The 16,405-nt window shown below is 43.2% G+C and overlaps 1 protein-coding gene across 2 annotated transcripts in view; it reads right to left on the bottom strand.

The window, feature by feature from the left end:
* The window catches only part of LOC106092368 (E3 ubiquitin-protein ligase NRDP1), a 52,318-nt gene that overhangs the window by 23,644 nt on the left and 12,269 nt on the right, over nt 1-16,405 (bottom strand). The window contains exons 4-5 of one of the 2 annotated variants that reach the window (XM_013259205.2): nt 7,527-7,971; nt 7,150-7,467 (exon numbers count right to left, since the gene is read on the bottom strand). In XM_013259205.2, coding sequence (XP_013114659.1) covers nt 7,291-7,467; nt 7,527-7,971 — 622 coding nt within the window. In that variant the 3' untranslated portion in view covers nt 7,150-7,290. Of the gene's footprint in view, nt 1-7,149; nt 7,468-7,526; nt 7,972-16,405 lie in introns of those variants that run through there. The other variant, XM_013259203.2, reaches the window with a different exon arrangement.

Raw genomic sequence — 16,405 nt, 5'->3', positions numbered from 1 at the left:
TCGGATTACAAACCGGATTACAAGATTTGGCATCCGAAATAGCGTAGTGACTAACTTTAAGGGCCTTCCAAAAGCCGCCCGGACAACCTAGGGCTTCGCTAACACCTCAGATCTTTAGCCGTTCTCACACGGCATATTTTTTACAAGTTTGTTTTTGTGATTTTCTCCCGCTGTGCGGTAGGTGATAAGTAATATGGGCATATGTGAGAGAGCTAAGCAAAGAAACGATTGCATGAAGTTAAAAATCTCAGCGTTGCCACTACAATAAAATTTTCCGACGAAAATTGTTCAAAAAACCACAAAGTTTCTTCACAGCCGAACAAAATTGTAAACTAAATCAAAATACTCGCAATATTCTTGTAACTGTTATTATTTATTTAATAATATACGATAATATAACCGGATTTGTATTTGTACAAAATAAGTTTTTTCCGGAGTATAGGTCTCTATCGGGTAAGAATGTTAGGGCGACCAAAACTTCTCCCTTTTCAAAATTTGTCAATTTCGGGAAATAACAAAATGGGGTAAAAATGCTCAAAACCTCAAATGAGCAGATCGACATATGTCAGCTATATTTATATATAGTCCGATATTAACCACATTCTATCGGAATATCTGGGGTACTTTTGCAACTCATTGTTCCAAATTAAGGCTGGTACTGTTTTCGTTTTTCACCATTCAAACCTCATGTTTTTCGCGATTACTTTTTTCAAACACTACACATATATCAAAGATATTAACATTTTACCATAAGTAATAAGGGAATGTCCTACTGAATGAAATCAGCGAGTTTTTTGCTCTAAACTAAGTACTCGGCGAAAAATGTCGCGGAAAGTGAATGAAGTACCAGCCTTTACAGCGAAGTGCGATTGTTATGGGCTTAAGAACCTTAATCGGTAGATCGGTCTATATGGCAACTTTATTTAAATATATTCCGGTTTGGCCCAATCTCGAACTTAACTTGCGTTTGGAAACGAATATGGTTCTGTTCCAAATTTCAGTCAAATGTCTTAATTCTTGACGGATGGACATAGTTAAATCGTCTTAGAATTTTACGACGATCACGAATATAGGGTCGGAAATGGAAATTTCCATATGTATTGAACAAAACGACTAAATGAATATACCCCCTATCCTATGACTTTGGGTATAAAGATACAATTCCGACAAAAATCTACCAAAATCGAAATGGGCCGACCATCCGTCCAAACCCTAAAAATTGAAAGTAAATTCTACCAAATTTGATACAAAAGGCCCGTTGCAATCAACGCTGTAATTCAGTGGGGCACAAAAAAAATAGGACCGTATGTGTAAGATGATCTCTTCAAATTTTTATACTTCTCTCTACAAGTAAAATTTAGTTTATTCAACTAAAACTTTAACGTTTGTATACCCGACACCGAATTATGGGGGTATATTTGTTTTGTCATTCCGTTTCCAACACATCGAAATATCCATTTGCGACTATATAATGTATATAATCCTGAACGTTGTAAAAATCTAAGGCGATCCAGCCATGATCGTCCATCTGTCTGTTGAAATCACCCTACAGTCTTTTAAAATAGAGATATTGAGCTCAGGCAGGTTAAGTTCGAAAATTGGCTATATCGCCTATTTTTTGCACAGTAGTTCCAACAATTATATATATAGCAGATATAGTTATGTATAGCATCAGATATAATTATATATGGCAGATACAATCGGATCTAATTAGATCCAATTTTATCTTATCCCAGATATATTTGGATCTGACCATATCATTTTTTTTACACGGGTATGACCGTTTTATGACCGCGGTATGGGCGATCATAACGCCCAATCTTGATTTTGGGCCTTATGTCCGTTGGGCCGCACAGGTCGCCCAGCTCGTCGCCCATGCCATTAACTCGGAACGCGTCGACCCGAAAAGCTTCGGGTTAACCAAGTTTTTTGACGGCAGTCCTCTGGCCTTCACTGATAAATCGTCTGCCCTTACTACGCTATGGCACCCAAACAATGCGGATCGTGCCATTCTCAGAGAAGGCGTTAATCTTCTTATACTCCATGACTTTTCTTGACCTTTGCATCCTGGTTGTTACTGCCCTAATGGCTAGTTTATGTCCGTAAAGATGTTCATACTCGACGTCCTCGCGATAACACCACACTACCTTACGCATCCCGTGATCGCCCGGATCTCCGCCTGCAGGACCGTATTATGGTTAGGCAATCGAAAACAGAACTCAGTCCCTGGGTTCTCAATATAGACCCCCAGGCCCACTCTGTTCTTTAGCTTTAATACATGTGTGTAGCATGATCTCCCAGATTGCAATACCAGAGTTCCGTCAATCCAAGACTGTGCCGCTGGTAGCAGTGCCTCACACTCGACTCGAAGTGTCGTCTAAGATATCCGATCGGAAACCTCTTCCATTCCTTCCAGGTTTCCTTTCGTCGCCTCGAATATGAAGCGATGATATTACCTGGCGCTATTCTTCACCAATGCTCCCATCACCTAAGTCTCATAAGCGCAATAACTGCCTCACACTTAATCTGTATGTATGTATAAGGGTTGGATATCTAGAATAGTCTCCAACGCCCTAGTAGGCGTGGTCCTCATCGCCCCACCTATCCCATGACAACATGTTCTTTGAATCTATTACACTTTTTCCCCATCGCAGTCCACCAAACTACTGAGGCGTTAGTAAGTATTGGTCTAATCACGCTCCTTAGAGCCAGTGGACTATTCAGGCCCCATTTCGAGTATTTGGCATTGTCAGATATCGAAATCGTTCTATTAAAGAAACGTGGTGCCTCAAATTGGCCCCTGACCACAATCGGGACAAACATCCTGCACATTTGCATCAATCCTTGCTCTGCAGGAATTGAAGCGGCTGCAACTGCCGGATCGTAATTGAGTCAGAACTACTCTGGTTTACCGGTCAATTTCTTAGGTGCAATGAAACGTTTGGTTTTAAACTAAAGTTTGTGCTTAATTTGACCATTTGTTGTTGTTGTACCTGTTTATTGTGTTCTATCTTTCGTCTGCTTGATTCTGTTGAGTGTCAACACCCAGGAACTCTGCGACTAAGATGGGGTGCGTCCATAGAGGTCTGGTTCTGAGTCGAGTGGGTCTGGCCGGGCAGTTAAACAGGGGACGTGTATCGTGCGGTCCCTGGTTACAATCCCGACATACATCATGCACGTCGACATCAATTCTTGCTCTGTAGGAGTTGAGGCGGCTGCATCTGCCCGAACGTAATTGAGCCAGAACTACTCTGGTTTGCCGGGGGAGGTCAATTTACTCAGGTGCAATGGGGGCGGTCATTCTCCAAGGACTACATTCACCCGGAAGCTATTGTCTAGGCTCACTTGATACGTCGCCTGACCTAGAGGTTCTCTCTTGTAGCGCTGAACCTCACGCTCTAGATCATGTAGATCTACCTTAAGGCTTCTGGGCGGTGGATATCTATCCACAAGATGATGATTTGGATGGTCTCTGCGATAACAGCCCAAAAGGTATTGCTTAGACAGCATATAGTAATGTCTTCGCACTGGCAGGATCTTTGTCTCCTGATAGAGGTGGTCCACATGAGAGCTGAGGAAACAGGCCGTCGCAGTTCGGAGGGCGGGAGGGAGGGAAGCCACGGCAAATGTGTGCGGTAATGGCATGCAAAGCTGTTGTTGTGCTGTGCAGTCTCCGAAATCCATGTTGATGCTCGGCGAATGGAAATTTTCCTACGAGGCACGGGGGGAGTAATGCCTCAAGCGTCTTTGCCACTGGTGAGAGAAGGGAGATCGGGCTGTACGACTCGCCCAAACTCGGGTCTTTTCCAGGCTTCAGTAGCGGGATCACTCTGCCCATTTCCAGACATCGGGAACTATAAGAGTGTTCAATGACAGGTTGAGGACAGGGGTAAGGTACTCAACTCCAGGTGAATCCAGAATCTTCAGCATCAATGTAGAGATTCCGTCGGGGCCCAACGCCTTGGAAGATTTGGCGCCACGGATGACATTCGTAACTTCGCCCACGGTAAATTGTGATGGCTGTTCATCGGCTCGGAGACCACGAATACGGCGAATGCAAAGCTGTTGTTGTGCTGTGTAGTCTCCGAAATCCATGTTGATGCTCGGCGAATGGAAATTCTTCTACGAGGCACGGGAGGAGTAATGCCTCAAGCGTCTTTGCCACTGGGGAGAGAAGGGAGATCGGTCTGTACGACTCCCCCAAACTCGGGTCTTTTCCAGGCTTCAGTAGCGGGAGCACTCTGCCCATTTTCCAGACATCAGGAAGTTTAAGAGTGTTCAAAGACAGGTTGAGGACAGTGGAAATGTACTCAACTCCAGGTGAATCCAGATTCTTCAACATCAATGTAAAGATTCCGTCGGGGCCCAACGCCTTGGAAGATTTGGCGCCACGGATGACATTCGTAACTTCGCCCACGGTAAATTGTGATGGCTGTTCATCGGCTCGGAGACCACGAATACGGCGAATGGCTCTCCTCCTTGCCCTGTCTCTCTCGGGATGCACAATAAATAGACGGTTGAACAACCTGGCGCATCTCTTCGGATCAGTCACGGCTATTTCGCCAAAAGTGACTGAGGTCCTGTCATCCCGTCTACCGGGGTTCGAGAGTGACTTAACAGTAGACCACAGCTTGCCTAAACCGGTGCCTAAGTTACATTGCTCCAAGTGCTTCAGCCACAAGTTCCGCTTATGTTCGTTGACTACCCTGTTTATTTCCAGATTCAGCTCGCTGAATCTGGGGTTAGTGGGGTTCATACAACGAATCCCATCACGCTCGTCTGCGAGTACCACTGCCTGCGCCGGGAAATTAGGCCGCACTTGAGGTATTCGGCTGGTATAAAGCGAACGGCTGTTGCGTTAATGATGTATGGGAATTTCCTCATGGACACTAGCACATCAGAGGGTGGCAGTTCACTGAAGCCAGTCCAATCGGCCTTCTTATGATTGATAAACGTCCGGCGCTCAGAGGTTATGAAGTCGGGTGGTCGGTCGATGGTGAGAAATATTGGGAGGTGGTCTGACCCCAAAGAGATGACGGCTTGCCAGGATACGCCACTCAGGAGATCAGGGGATGCAATGGAGATGTCTGGCGAGCTGCTGCACCTCCTCGTAATCCTAGTGGGGGCATCCTCATTCACCGTGCAAAACGTGGAGCTTTCAATCTGCTGTACCAAAGCTATGTCACGCTGGTCGTTACCTAGGAGAGAATGCCATGACGTGTGATGCGCATTAAAGTTCCCTAGAACCAGACGATTATGACCAGATAGCAACCCACTTTGTTGGGGTTGTAAGCCTGGCCATTAATCGGGACACAGCTACCAACCGGCGGTATGTACACGCTGGTCGTTACCTAGGAGAGAATGCCATGACGTGTGATGCGCATTAAAGTTCCCTAGAACCAGACGATTATGGCCAGATAGCAACCCACTTTGTTGGGGTTGTAAGCCTGGCCATTAATCGGGACACAGCTACCAACCGGCGGTATGTACACGTTCTATAGCTCTATCTCGGCAGTACCAGACCTGACTGCTATCCCCATGCATTCCATTTAGGGGTCACTAGCGCCAGGCGAGATAGATCTATATTGCACGGAATGGTGTATCACGAAGGACAATCCCCCACCTCCATTCCTTGAGCGATCCTTACGTAGCACATTGTATGCGTGACAACTGTGCAAGCTGCAGGTGTTGGTCAGCTTTGTCTCCTGGATCGCTGCGACCAATATATCTTTCCGACTCATGAAATCCACAATCTCAACGATATTGCCACGGAGTCCGTTGCAGTTTAGTTGCAAAATGATACATTTCCCGGCACTGGCCTGGCAATATTTGGGCTGGGATGCTGCCGTTGCGTATATTACCGTACAGGAGAGGTCGACTACGAGGACGCAGAAGACGACGACGCTTGTGACCCACCGCTGGCTATGTTCGCATAGCACCTTGCGACATATCCAGTATGACTATCCTCCCGCAGTGAAGTGAGGCCAGAGCAAGATCGGAAATGTACCCACTCCATGCACCGGTTACACCTCACCGACACCGACCGATGATGGAGGCGGTTCTGGCAAACCGAACAGAACCAGGGTCCGGGGTTCTTTTCAATCCCGGCACGGACCAGACGCGTGCGGAGAAGGCACTCTGGCATGTGCTTCTCCTATGACGAAAAAAGACGAACACGTACACTGAGGTAGCCCTTGCCGATGAGGCTTCCATTGGGTCAATCCGGTGAGTACAACCGGCTACCATTAGATTGTACCAGCCGTAGATTTCTGCAAAATCAACTTTTTTTTGTTTCTTTATTTCTTTGCGAAATGCCGTTAAACGATACATCATGTTGAGGATTTTTAAACACAAAACAGTATCAATACATATTTTGAACATTACATATTTTTCAACGCTGAACGCCTAGAATCCTGGCGATAACATCAGAAAACAATATTCAGCGGTGGTTATCCCCTTCTAATACTGGCGACATTTGTGAGGTACTTTTCCATGTACAAAGTTTGGGGGAGAACGGCACGCCGTTAGGGCTCGGATATAAAAAGGAGCCACCCTATCAATGAGCTTAAACTTGAATCGGACAGCACTCAATGATATGTGAAAAGTTTGCCCTTGTTCCTTAATGTCATCCCGTGCCGGGATGACTATGGGCACCACACGGATTGGAACTCTAAGTTCCGTTTTCTCCACAAGTTGCGGATTGTGGAATGCTCCATAACGGCTGCAACTGCAGTCGCGGACAATCAGCAGTATCGAATGGAGAGTCTCACTGATAGGCCGGCTCTTGCTTAAGTATTGAGTGCCTGCGATACTCGATGTGACAATGTGAGTTATTGGCGCCTTTAAAAACTAATTGTCAAAACGTTCTCGCGGCGATCGGTCCTATGGACTGGAACTAGCTTGCTAACATATGGAGCTGGACTAGGATCGTCATCTCCACATACAAATGTGGTTACAACAACAACCACTAAACTAAAATTTTCTTTACTCTACCTATTATGCTCAATTCACGCATGTTCTTATTCTCTTGGCTTCAGTCGAGAGCAACAAATGAACACATGCATGAGTGTACGTATCATTTTTCTGTTTTCAAATTTAAAACTGTTATATTCCGCTTCAATGCTAGACAAGAAAGGAAACGTTGTTTAATTTTCTTATTACTACGTATAAGACTTTTAATGTATATGACTTTTTTTAGAAGGCGTAAATCACACATACAATCTCAATTTTATTTTGTCCACCTCTGGTGTACAACTGCAACGACAACAACAACAGCCAGTGCGGAGTTCATTAGCTCAGTCTTTTGGACCAAAACGGGCTTGCGAGGATCGCTACATCCACATTTAGACATCGGGGTTTTGCCTTTTTTGGCAATCTTGTGAGCCAAAAAAGCTTATTGGTATAAATGATAATTTTCGTGAAAAATTCGACGGTATAAACCTTTTTGTCCAACCTGGGTAAAGTGATCTGGTCTCTCAACATTATATGTTCACTCTATTTACTCTATTTGTATTGTACTTCGTTACCTGTAGTGCATCGTCTGGTGTGGATATCATACCGCCCCAACGAGTAACACGAGCTCTAGCCAATGTGCTGCTCCAACGAATAACCTCATCACGTTCCATTTGATCGGCTATAGCACGCATAGCAGGGTTAGATACACGCATGGCACGCATAAAATCTTTAAATAGCTGCAGTTCTCGCTTTAGCTCATTAATTGTTAAAGTTTGATCGGCAATTTCTGTTTTGAATTCCCCAATTTTTTGCTGTTGGGTCAAAATCATTGTGCGCAATTCGCGAACACAGTTGTGATCTTTTAACTCATCTTTGGGTATGACAAATCCGCAACCCTTTTCGCACGGTAATGGTTTTTTCGGATTATGTTCACATTCTTCCAAATGAGCGTTAAGGGCGTCAAGCTTTAGGACCAATGTGCACCCATAAGCGGCGTTATCGCATGTTATGGAAAGTCTGTAAATAAAAATAAAAGCAAAATTTTTTAAATTGGTGTGTTTTAACTGATTTTGTTGTTTTAGTTTTTAAATCCATGTTATATTAGCATTTAAAGTTTGTATTGTTGATTCCATTCAGAAGCATTGTAACTATATAGGGCTTCCATGAGGCTAGTGACTGAAATGTTGAAATAAAATAAAAACATAAAATAAAAGTATTGTTTTACATATGGGCAGATCCCTGAAACAGTTTGCCAACCAACGAAATTTCAAATAAATTCAAATGAATTCAATGTTAGAGTAGAAAATGAATTAATCTATAAAAAAATTTGGAGTTTGATTGTGTTAACCTTTTTACGTGTTCGTATACCACAGTAAACTCAACATAGATGGACCAAACTATTTAAATATTTTTATCCTTTTTATATTCGTCAGTTCTAGTAAAGAAATAAATAAATTTATTATTTTAGAAACATAAATATTTAACACGCAAAGTCAGGTCCATGCGTTGTAGCGTGCGTCACGAAAAATATTTTGTTTTTTAATAGTCATCCTTCGTCAAAACGACGACGCACGACGGCTATTATTATTGTAAACAAAATAAGAATGACTTTTCAGGGTTTAAAACAATTTTAATATTATTGTCCATAAATTGTGTGGTAGGAGGGTCTATATTTCGATTTCTTTTTCATTATAACCCAGAACTGTCATTTGATTTGTGGAGCCCTCAGAGGTCTTATCCCATTTGGCTAAAATTTGGAAAACGAGTTACATTTACGCCTTCGAATACCCTTTCAATTCAGAGAATAGCACAGCAAACACTTTTAAAGTTGAGGCAAACTATGTTATGTTGCTAAAAAGCATTTGACCGGCTAGCTGTATCGCGATTTCTGAATCGCCATGAATCTTCATCAAATTAATCATGGTGCAAGGTTCTTTGATGTGCTATTATTCTTTGAATAGCAAGCTTGAACAAAATGGTTTAGAGCCGGACAATATGCTGTAATGAAATCTTAAGTTCATGTATAACTGATCTAAAGGCATAAAATCTCTCTTAAATGTTGTTTATATACAATAACATACATTGTTCAGCTGAACTCTTTTAATTTATAAGCTAGTGGAAAAGATATAGTGTTGTTGTTGTTGTAGCAGTGTGTTGTACACTGAGGTTCGTCACGCAGCGTGTTTTATATAGAGTTCACGACTTTAGACAAATATTTGTAATAGTTTTGGGTTTTTTAGACACAAATTTAAAAATTTTAAAAAATGAGGTTAGCTACGCAAAATACGATACCATTTTTTGTAGCGCACGTCACACAACTTTGTGACCACTTTTTACAATATATGGGAGAAATTGTTTTTCTTTCGAAAGTACTTTCAAATCTCTTAATTCACTAAAAAGATTAAAGTTTTTTTTTTACATCACAAAAAATCATTGAGGTTATTTTTTGAGGTTAGGATTTTCATGCATTAGTATTTGACAGATCACGTGGGATTTCAGACATGGTGTCAAAGAGAAAGATGCTCAGTATGCTTTGACATTTCATCATGAATAGACTTACTAACGAGCAACGCTTGCAAATCATTTTCAGTGAATCATTTTCAGTGAAATCATTTTCAGTGAATCGACAAATTTTGTTCAGCGATGAGGCTCATTTCTGGTTGAATGGCTACGTAAATAAGCAAAATTGCCGCATTTGGAGTGAAGAGCAACCAGAAGCCGTTCAAGAACTGCCCATGCATCCCGAAAAATGCACTGTTTGGTGTGGTTTGTACGCTGGTGGAATCATTGGACCGTATTTTTTCAAAGATGCTGTTGGACGCAACGTTACGGTGAATGAACACATTTCGAACCGAACACTGATTTTGGTAATAAAATTCAATGATTTGCAAGCGTTGCTCGTTAGTAAGTCTATTCATGATGAAATGTCAAAGCATACTGAGCATCTTTCTCTTTGACACCATGTCTGAAATCCCACGTGATCTGTCAAATACTAATGCATGAAAATCCTAACCTCAAAAAAATCACCCTTTATATTTCAATCGAAAATTGCGTACGCAAAATTCGCTTGAAATGGCCAAATATACACTAACCGCGAAACCCACATCAAATTTTTGAAGCGTCCGTCACACAAAAAAAATTTTTTTCATTCGAAAGTATTTTCTATTCGCTTAATTCACTAAAAGTAGTAAGATTTTTTTCACATCACAAAAAAATCTTATTTATTTATTTACAACATATTACATAAAATATATTTACACAATACAGAAAGAGGCGCCGGGTAACGAGGACCATGGGCGCCCGCTATGTGTAGAAAATCTGTCCAGTTTAAATTTAAGGTGGAAGGAATCAAAATTCGGGACTATACCTCGTTGATGTTGTGTCATTTTAAAGATTTGTTAATTTGTGCCAAAAAAAATGTATATCGCTGCAGTTAACAATTTGCAATAGAATCTCAACGTTAATAATTTGCTTTATAGGCTTGAGTATCTTCGAGTAGGGGCACTCCACAAAGATGTGCTTAACTGAAATTGGAACGCTGCAAAAGGTGCATAAACGCAGTGAAGTTGTGTCGTAGTAATGCCTTGTATGGAAGATAGCTTTGTTCACTCTTAGTCTGGCTAGTAAAATACAATCGCTCCTTTTGAGGTGGGGATTGGAATGGGATCTGATAATTTCAGAATTTATCTCCCGTAAAAAGGAATGTGAAATGCTCCACAAATTTAAGTTTTTGATATTTCGGAGAGCTCTGCATTGGTTTATAATAGCACTTGGGGAAACTTGGTGCGACAATAATGGTAGTTTTCAAGCTCTTTTGGCCAGTTTATCTGCTCTTTCATTACCAAGAATACATGAGTGTAAGGAAATCTAGAAAACTGTAACCTCAGCAGGCTCGCACAAAAAGAATGTAGGGGCCAAAATTTCCTTTCATGATTTCATATAATGCTCTTGCAGCACTAAGACTATCTGTGCATATTAATGTGCTAGAAATTTTTCGAGTAAAAGAAATATAGCTGCGAGCTCTGCTGTAAATATGCCTGTTCCATCAGATAGCCTTGTTTCATAAACAGCCCCGTGGTCTCTACTAGAAATTTGCTTAACTACAGCGAAAGTAAAAATAATTAGTAAAATGAATTAGATGGGGGAATATTCCGCTATTTTAGCCGCCAACAATCAGTGGAAACAATCTGACGCAGTTGAATTTTTCTTATATTCGCGCAAATCTATTTTTATTTCGTTTTATTTATTTATTTGTTTTTAATAACTCCTTATTTAAGTAGGGATATCTAGAGGGGCCGCGTCACCTCCTAAGCCCGCTAAATGGAAATATAACCCAATAATGACAATGTGGGATATATTTACGGACCATAGCAACATAAGGTTGAAATGGAAGGTATTTGGGAGTAGAGCAATATTATATCCGAAATATCTGAAAGGCCGTACCAGCACCCCCAAACAGAATTTATTTCCTGTCCGTGCAAGTGTAGGGCTCAGATAAAAAAGAGAGTGAAAGAAGGCGCAGCAGAGCGGGTCCTGTCCAGCTAATCTATTATATAACAATAAAATTGTTGCGCTTTTTTTGTTTATTTGTTTGTCTGTTCCGTATATACGCAATATACACTCACGAACCATTTCTCCACACACCTAAGGTTCCCGGATAAGAACCACGTCAAATCCCCCTGCCATCAAGAAGACCTTTAGTGCCGCCGAAGCGGCTTTACAATGGTGGAGATTTATCTGTAGAAACCGGATCATAGTCAGGATTCAGAACTTCCACCACTGTTGATTCAGCCAGGAGTTCATTCTCACAAGATTTGTAAGATCTTGTCAGGTGAGAAAGCTGTGGAACCACTCTTATTCAGGACACTGGACACTTAGGGTGTGAACGATTCCTCCTTAGATGCTTCACTAGCTGCTGCTGTCGAAGTACTTTTTGAGGTCCATGCTGGCGCACACCTTCAACCCAGTCCAACCGAATGACTCACCCACACAGGGCTTGTCGGGTCAAGTTTCGATGCCATCCCCTCCGGTCTCGTTGTGGCAGGGGGATTTTTAGTCTCCTGCTATCCGACAGACTTTAGCGATGTGGTCGATAGTTCCTCCTGATTCCCTAACGCCACCGATTTTATAGACCTTCAGTATCAACTTGTTGATTCCGTAGGATTCAACTCCTTCAGACTTTTTTAAGTCTGCGAGCCGGAGTTTAGTACGAATACTGCATTGATTTCAATTGAGCATTGATCCCCAAAGGCAATTAGTCTTTATCGGCCCTGATGCCAGCCTGCATCATCACAAACTGGGGCAGACCCAGTTTGTGAGGCACTGGGGCAGACCCTGATGACAGTCTGACAGTCTGGGACTGCCCGGTCAGACCCACTCGACTCAGACCCAGATCCCTGTGGACGCACCCCATCTTAGTCGCGGAGTTCCTGGGTCTTGACACTCAACAGAATCAAGCAGACGAAAGATAGAACACAATAAACTGCTACAACAACAACAACAGTCTGACAAGGAGGAGAGCCATTCGCCGTATTCGTGGTCTCCGAGCCGATGAACAGCCATCACAATTTACCGTGGGCGAAGTTACGAATGTCATCCGTGGCGCCAAATCTTCCAAGGCGTTGGGCCCCGACGGAATCTCTACATTGATGCTGAAGATTCTGGATTCACCTGGAGTTGAGTACCTTACCACTGTCCTCAACCTGTCATTGAACACTCTTATAGTTCCCGATGTCTGGAAATGGGCAGAGTGATCCCGCTACTGAAGCCTGGAAAAGACCCGAGTTTGGGGGAGTCGTACAGCCCGATCTCCCTTCTCTCACCAGTGGCAAAGACGCTTGAGGCATTACTCCCCCCGTGCCTCGTAGGAAAATTTCCATTCGCCGAGCATCAACATGGATTTCGGAGACTGCGCAGCTCAACAACAGCTTGCATGCCATCACCACACACATTTGCCGTGGCTTCAATCAACCCAGGCCATGTGCCAGAACGGTCCTCGTGGCACTGGACCTATCGAAGGCATTCGACACGGTCAGCCATGCCAAATTGTTTAAGGACATCGCCAACACGTCCCTCCAGCCAGGCCTGAAACGATGGGTCGCGAATTATCTGTGTGGCCGCCAGTCATTTGTGGAAATTAGGGATAAGAAGTCGAAACACCGTAGAGTGAAACAGGGAGTTCCCCAAGGTGGGGTGATATCTCCGGCTCTGTTTAACCTCTACCTATCCTCCATCCCACCCCCTCCAGACGGCATAGAGATCGTATCATATGCGGACGATTGTACGATCATGGCATCAGGCCCCCACCCATTGATGACATCTGCGATAGGTTGAACGTCTACCTCAACGAGCTTGCCTCATATTTCGCTGCAAGAAATCTGAAGATATCCGCCACCAAATCTGAGCTGACTGTGATGGTCGATGGAGAAATGATTCCGACCATCAAGTGTCCCAAAATACTTGGCGTCACATTTGACAGCTCCTACACTTTCTCCCCACACGCCACAGCAATCTGCAATAAAGTCAAAAGTAGAAACAAGGTCCTCCACTCGCTGGCAGCACTTGGGGTGCAGACAAAGAAACCTTGTTGACCACGTACAAAACAATTGGCCGGTCTGTGGTATGTTATACAGCGCCGGTGTGGTCTCGTCAACTTTGTGACACGCAGTGGAATAATATTCAGATCTGTCAGAATGCCGCCCTCCGAACTGCGAAGGCCTGTTTCCTCAGCTCTCATGTGGACCACCTCCATCAGGAGACAAAGATCCTACCAGTGCGAAGACATAACTACATGCTGTCTAAGCAATACCTTTTGGGCTGTTATCGCAGAAACCATCCAAATCATCATCTTGTGGATAGATACCCACCGCCCAGAAGCCTTAAGGTAGATCTACACGATCTAGAGCGTGAGGTTCAGCGCTACAAGAGAGAACCTCTAGATCAAGCGGCATATCAAGCGGGTCTGAACAACATTCATGCAGACACGGTAGCAGACGCGGTAATTGGCTACCGGGTGAATGTAGTCCTTGGAGAACGACCGCCACCCATTGCACCCGAAGAAATCGACCTCCCCCAGCAAACCAGAGTAGTTCTGGCTCAATTACGTTCCGGCAGATGCAGCCGCCTCAATTCCCACAGAGCTAGGCTTGATGCCGACGTGCAAGATGTATGTCCCGATTGTAACCAGGGACCGCACGATACACGTCACCTGTTTAACTGCCCGGCCAGAACCACTCGACTCAGACCCAGATCCCTGTGGACGCACCCCATCTTAGTCGCGGAGTTCCTGGGTCTTGACACTCAACAGAATCAAGCAGACGAAAGATAGAACACAATAAACTGCTACAACAACAACAATAACAACAACAACAGTCCATTGACTATCCCACTCCAATTATTCCTAGGTATGCAGCCCTGTTCTTCTCCCTTGTCCACAACTGCCCTCACCAAACTGTCCCTAGCGACATAAGCAAAGGTTCTTGGATACACCTCACTATGTTCGCCCTAGTTCTTTTAGGCATGGAATGCCCTCCAGTTGACCGCAGCCATTTAGCTGACTGCGGTGCAGTTTCCAAATCTAGGCCTGTGCAGCCTATTAGTAAGAGTCTTATATTCCAAGTTCTTAAAGAGCGTGTTGGTTTCCCGGGGAAGGCCGATGGCCTAGGCAAATTACAGGCATGCGAAGAAAGAATAGGTTCGGCCTTGTCCTTAAGACTCAAGCCAGGTGTCTATGTCAAAAGTCTCTTCTGACCAGTCGTCTGTCGGCTAGTGGAGCCTGGAGCAGCAGCTCCACTAGTCGAAGTTTAAGTAGCAGACAACATTCTACGGCCTGATACCACCACCGCAGCTGATGGTTCATTGGAGCCCATTCTAAGTCCCGGGCTCTAGATCTGCCGCTCCATTGAAAACAGACGCAGATCATCAACCGCCTAATGGATACCACTATCGTAGCTATCCTTGAGTGAGTTACAGGAAAATTCTTGCGGAGAGAAATAACAAAACGTCAGCTCCACTCAACGGTTCAATTTGCAATTAAACCGAATTTGATATCCAGTTTTGAGGCTAAGTGTTTGAGGGTCGTTTCACCCCACAAACTCCCTCTAAACCAATGGCAATTGGGGCGCAAATAAAAGAAATTTGAGAGAAGGGCACGATGCTGATATTTTTTCTGGCCGCCCCACCCTTTATACCCCTCAAAGCGGATATATTTGTGGATTATGGCAAAAAGGGGCTCAAATCTGATATCTTTTTAATGACCAAGTGTTTCAGGAACGCCTCACCAAAATTTCCCCTAAACCACACATATATACCGACTATAGCAATATGTGGCTCAAATGTGGTTTTTGTAGTTTTTAAAAACGCCAGATCTCGGAGATTTGTGCGGCAATTTAAGCGAAATTTAGTTAGTTCATAGTACCTCAAAAACATAAATTTGGTATCCTTATTTAGGGTGAGATATCTAGGGGGCCGCGCTACCTCCAAAGCCCGCTAAACGGAAATATATACCAATAATGGCAATATGGGGCTCAAATGAAATGTATATGAGACTAGAGCACGAATCTGATGACGGTCCACCTTAGCCGCAAAAATACCCCCATACCACATATTTACTGGCCATAGCAATTTAAGGCTCAAATGATAGGTATTTGGGAGTAGAGCACCAGTATGATATCCACATTGGGACGAAATATCTGAAAGGCCGTACCAGCACCACCAAACAGAACTTTCCTGACCAATCCCATGGCAGGCGGTTATACGTACCGGATTGATCCGATGGAACGCTTCATCGGCAAGTGCTGCCGCTTCGGTGTACAACACACTGCTACAACAACAACAACACCAGGACTTTCCTGACCGTGCCAGATAAAAAAAGGGGGTGAAAGAAGGCGCAGCGGAGCGGGCCCTGGCCAGAAAGTTAACATAAAACTTAATATATTTCAAATCATTAATATAATTAAATAATAAGGGCTCGCTAATATCATCCTCAACCTGAACATTCTCCATCCTGTTGCTCAAATAGGTCTTAAAAAATAGTAAAACAAGTGAAAAGTAATTTGGAGGTAATTTTATCAAAGCCTGGAGCCTTAAAATCATGTAAATCCTCCATTACACTTTCAACGACATCTGAGGAAACAGGCTCAAAATAAAAACATTTATTTGTTGGGACCAACGTTCGAAAAGCGTTTATATATACATATGGAATCGGAAAAATACTAATTAAAATGTTGTGCTTAGTCTTTAACGGACAGCAATACTATCAGTTGAAAAGCTGTGGAGCGTGGATCTATGCTTTCCTCACCGCTTATTCAAAAACCTCCATGTTTTCTTCATATCCCCATCGCATTTTTGTAAATTATGTTATAATAATTATTCATCAAATGTTAACTTCATTCCTAAATAACCTTGCCTATCCTTTTAAGAACATCACAATCGTATTTTTTATTTCTTTTTT

Source organism: Stomoxys calcitrans, chromosome 1 (assembly GCF_963082655.1).
Source record: "Stomoxys calcitrans chromosome 1, idStoCalc2.1, whole genome shotgun sequence".
Taxonomy (NCBI): domain Eukaryota; kingdom Metazoa; phylum Arthropoda; class Insecta; order Diptera; family Muscidae; genus Stomoxys; species Stomoxys calcitrans.
The sequence above is the reverse complement of the archived record's forward strand: the minus strand, read 5'-3'. Positions and strand labels throughout refer to the sequence as shown.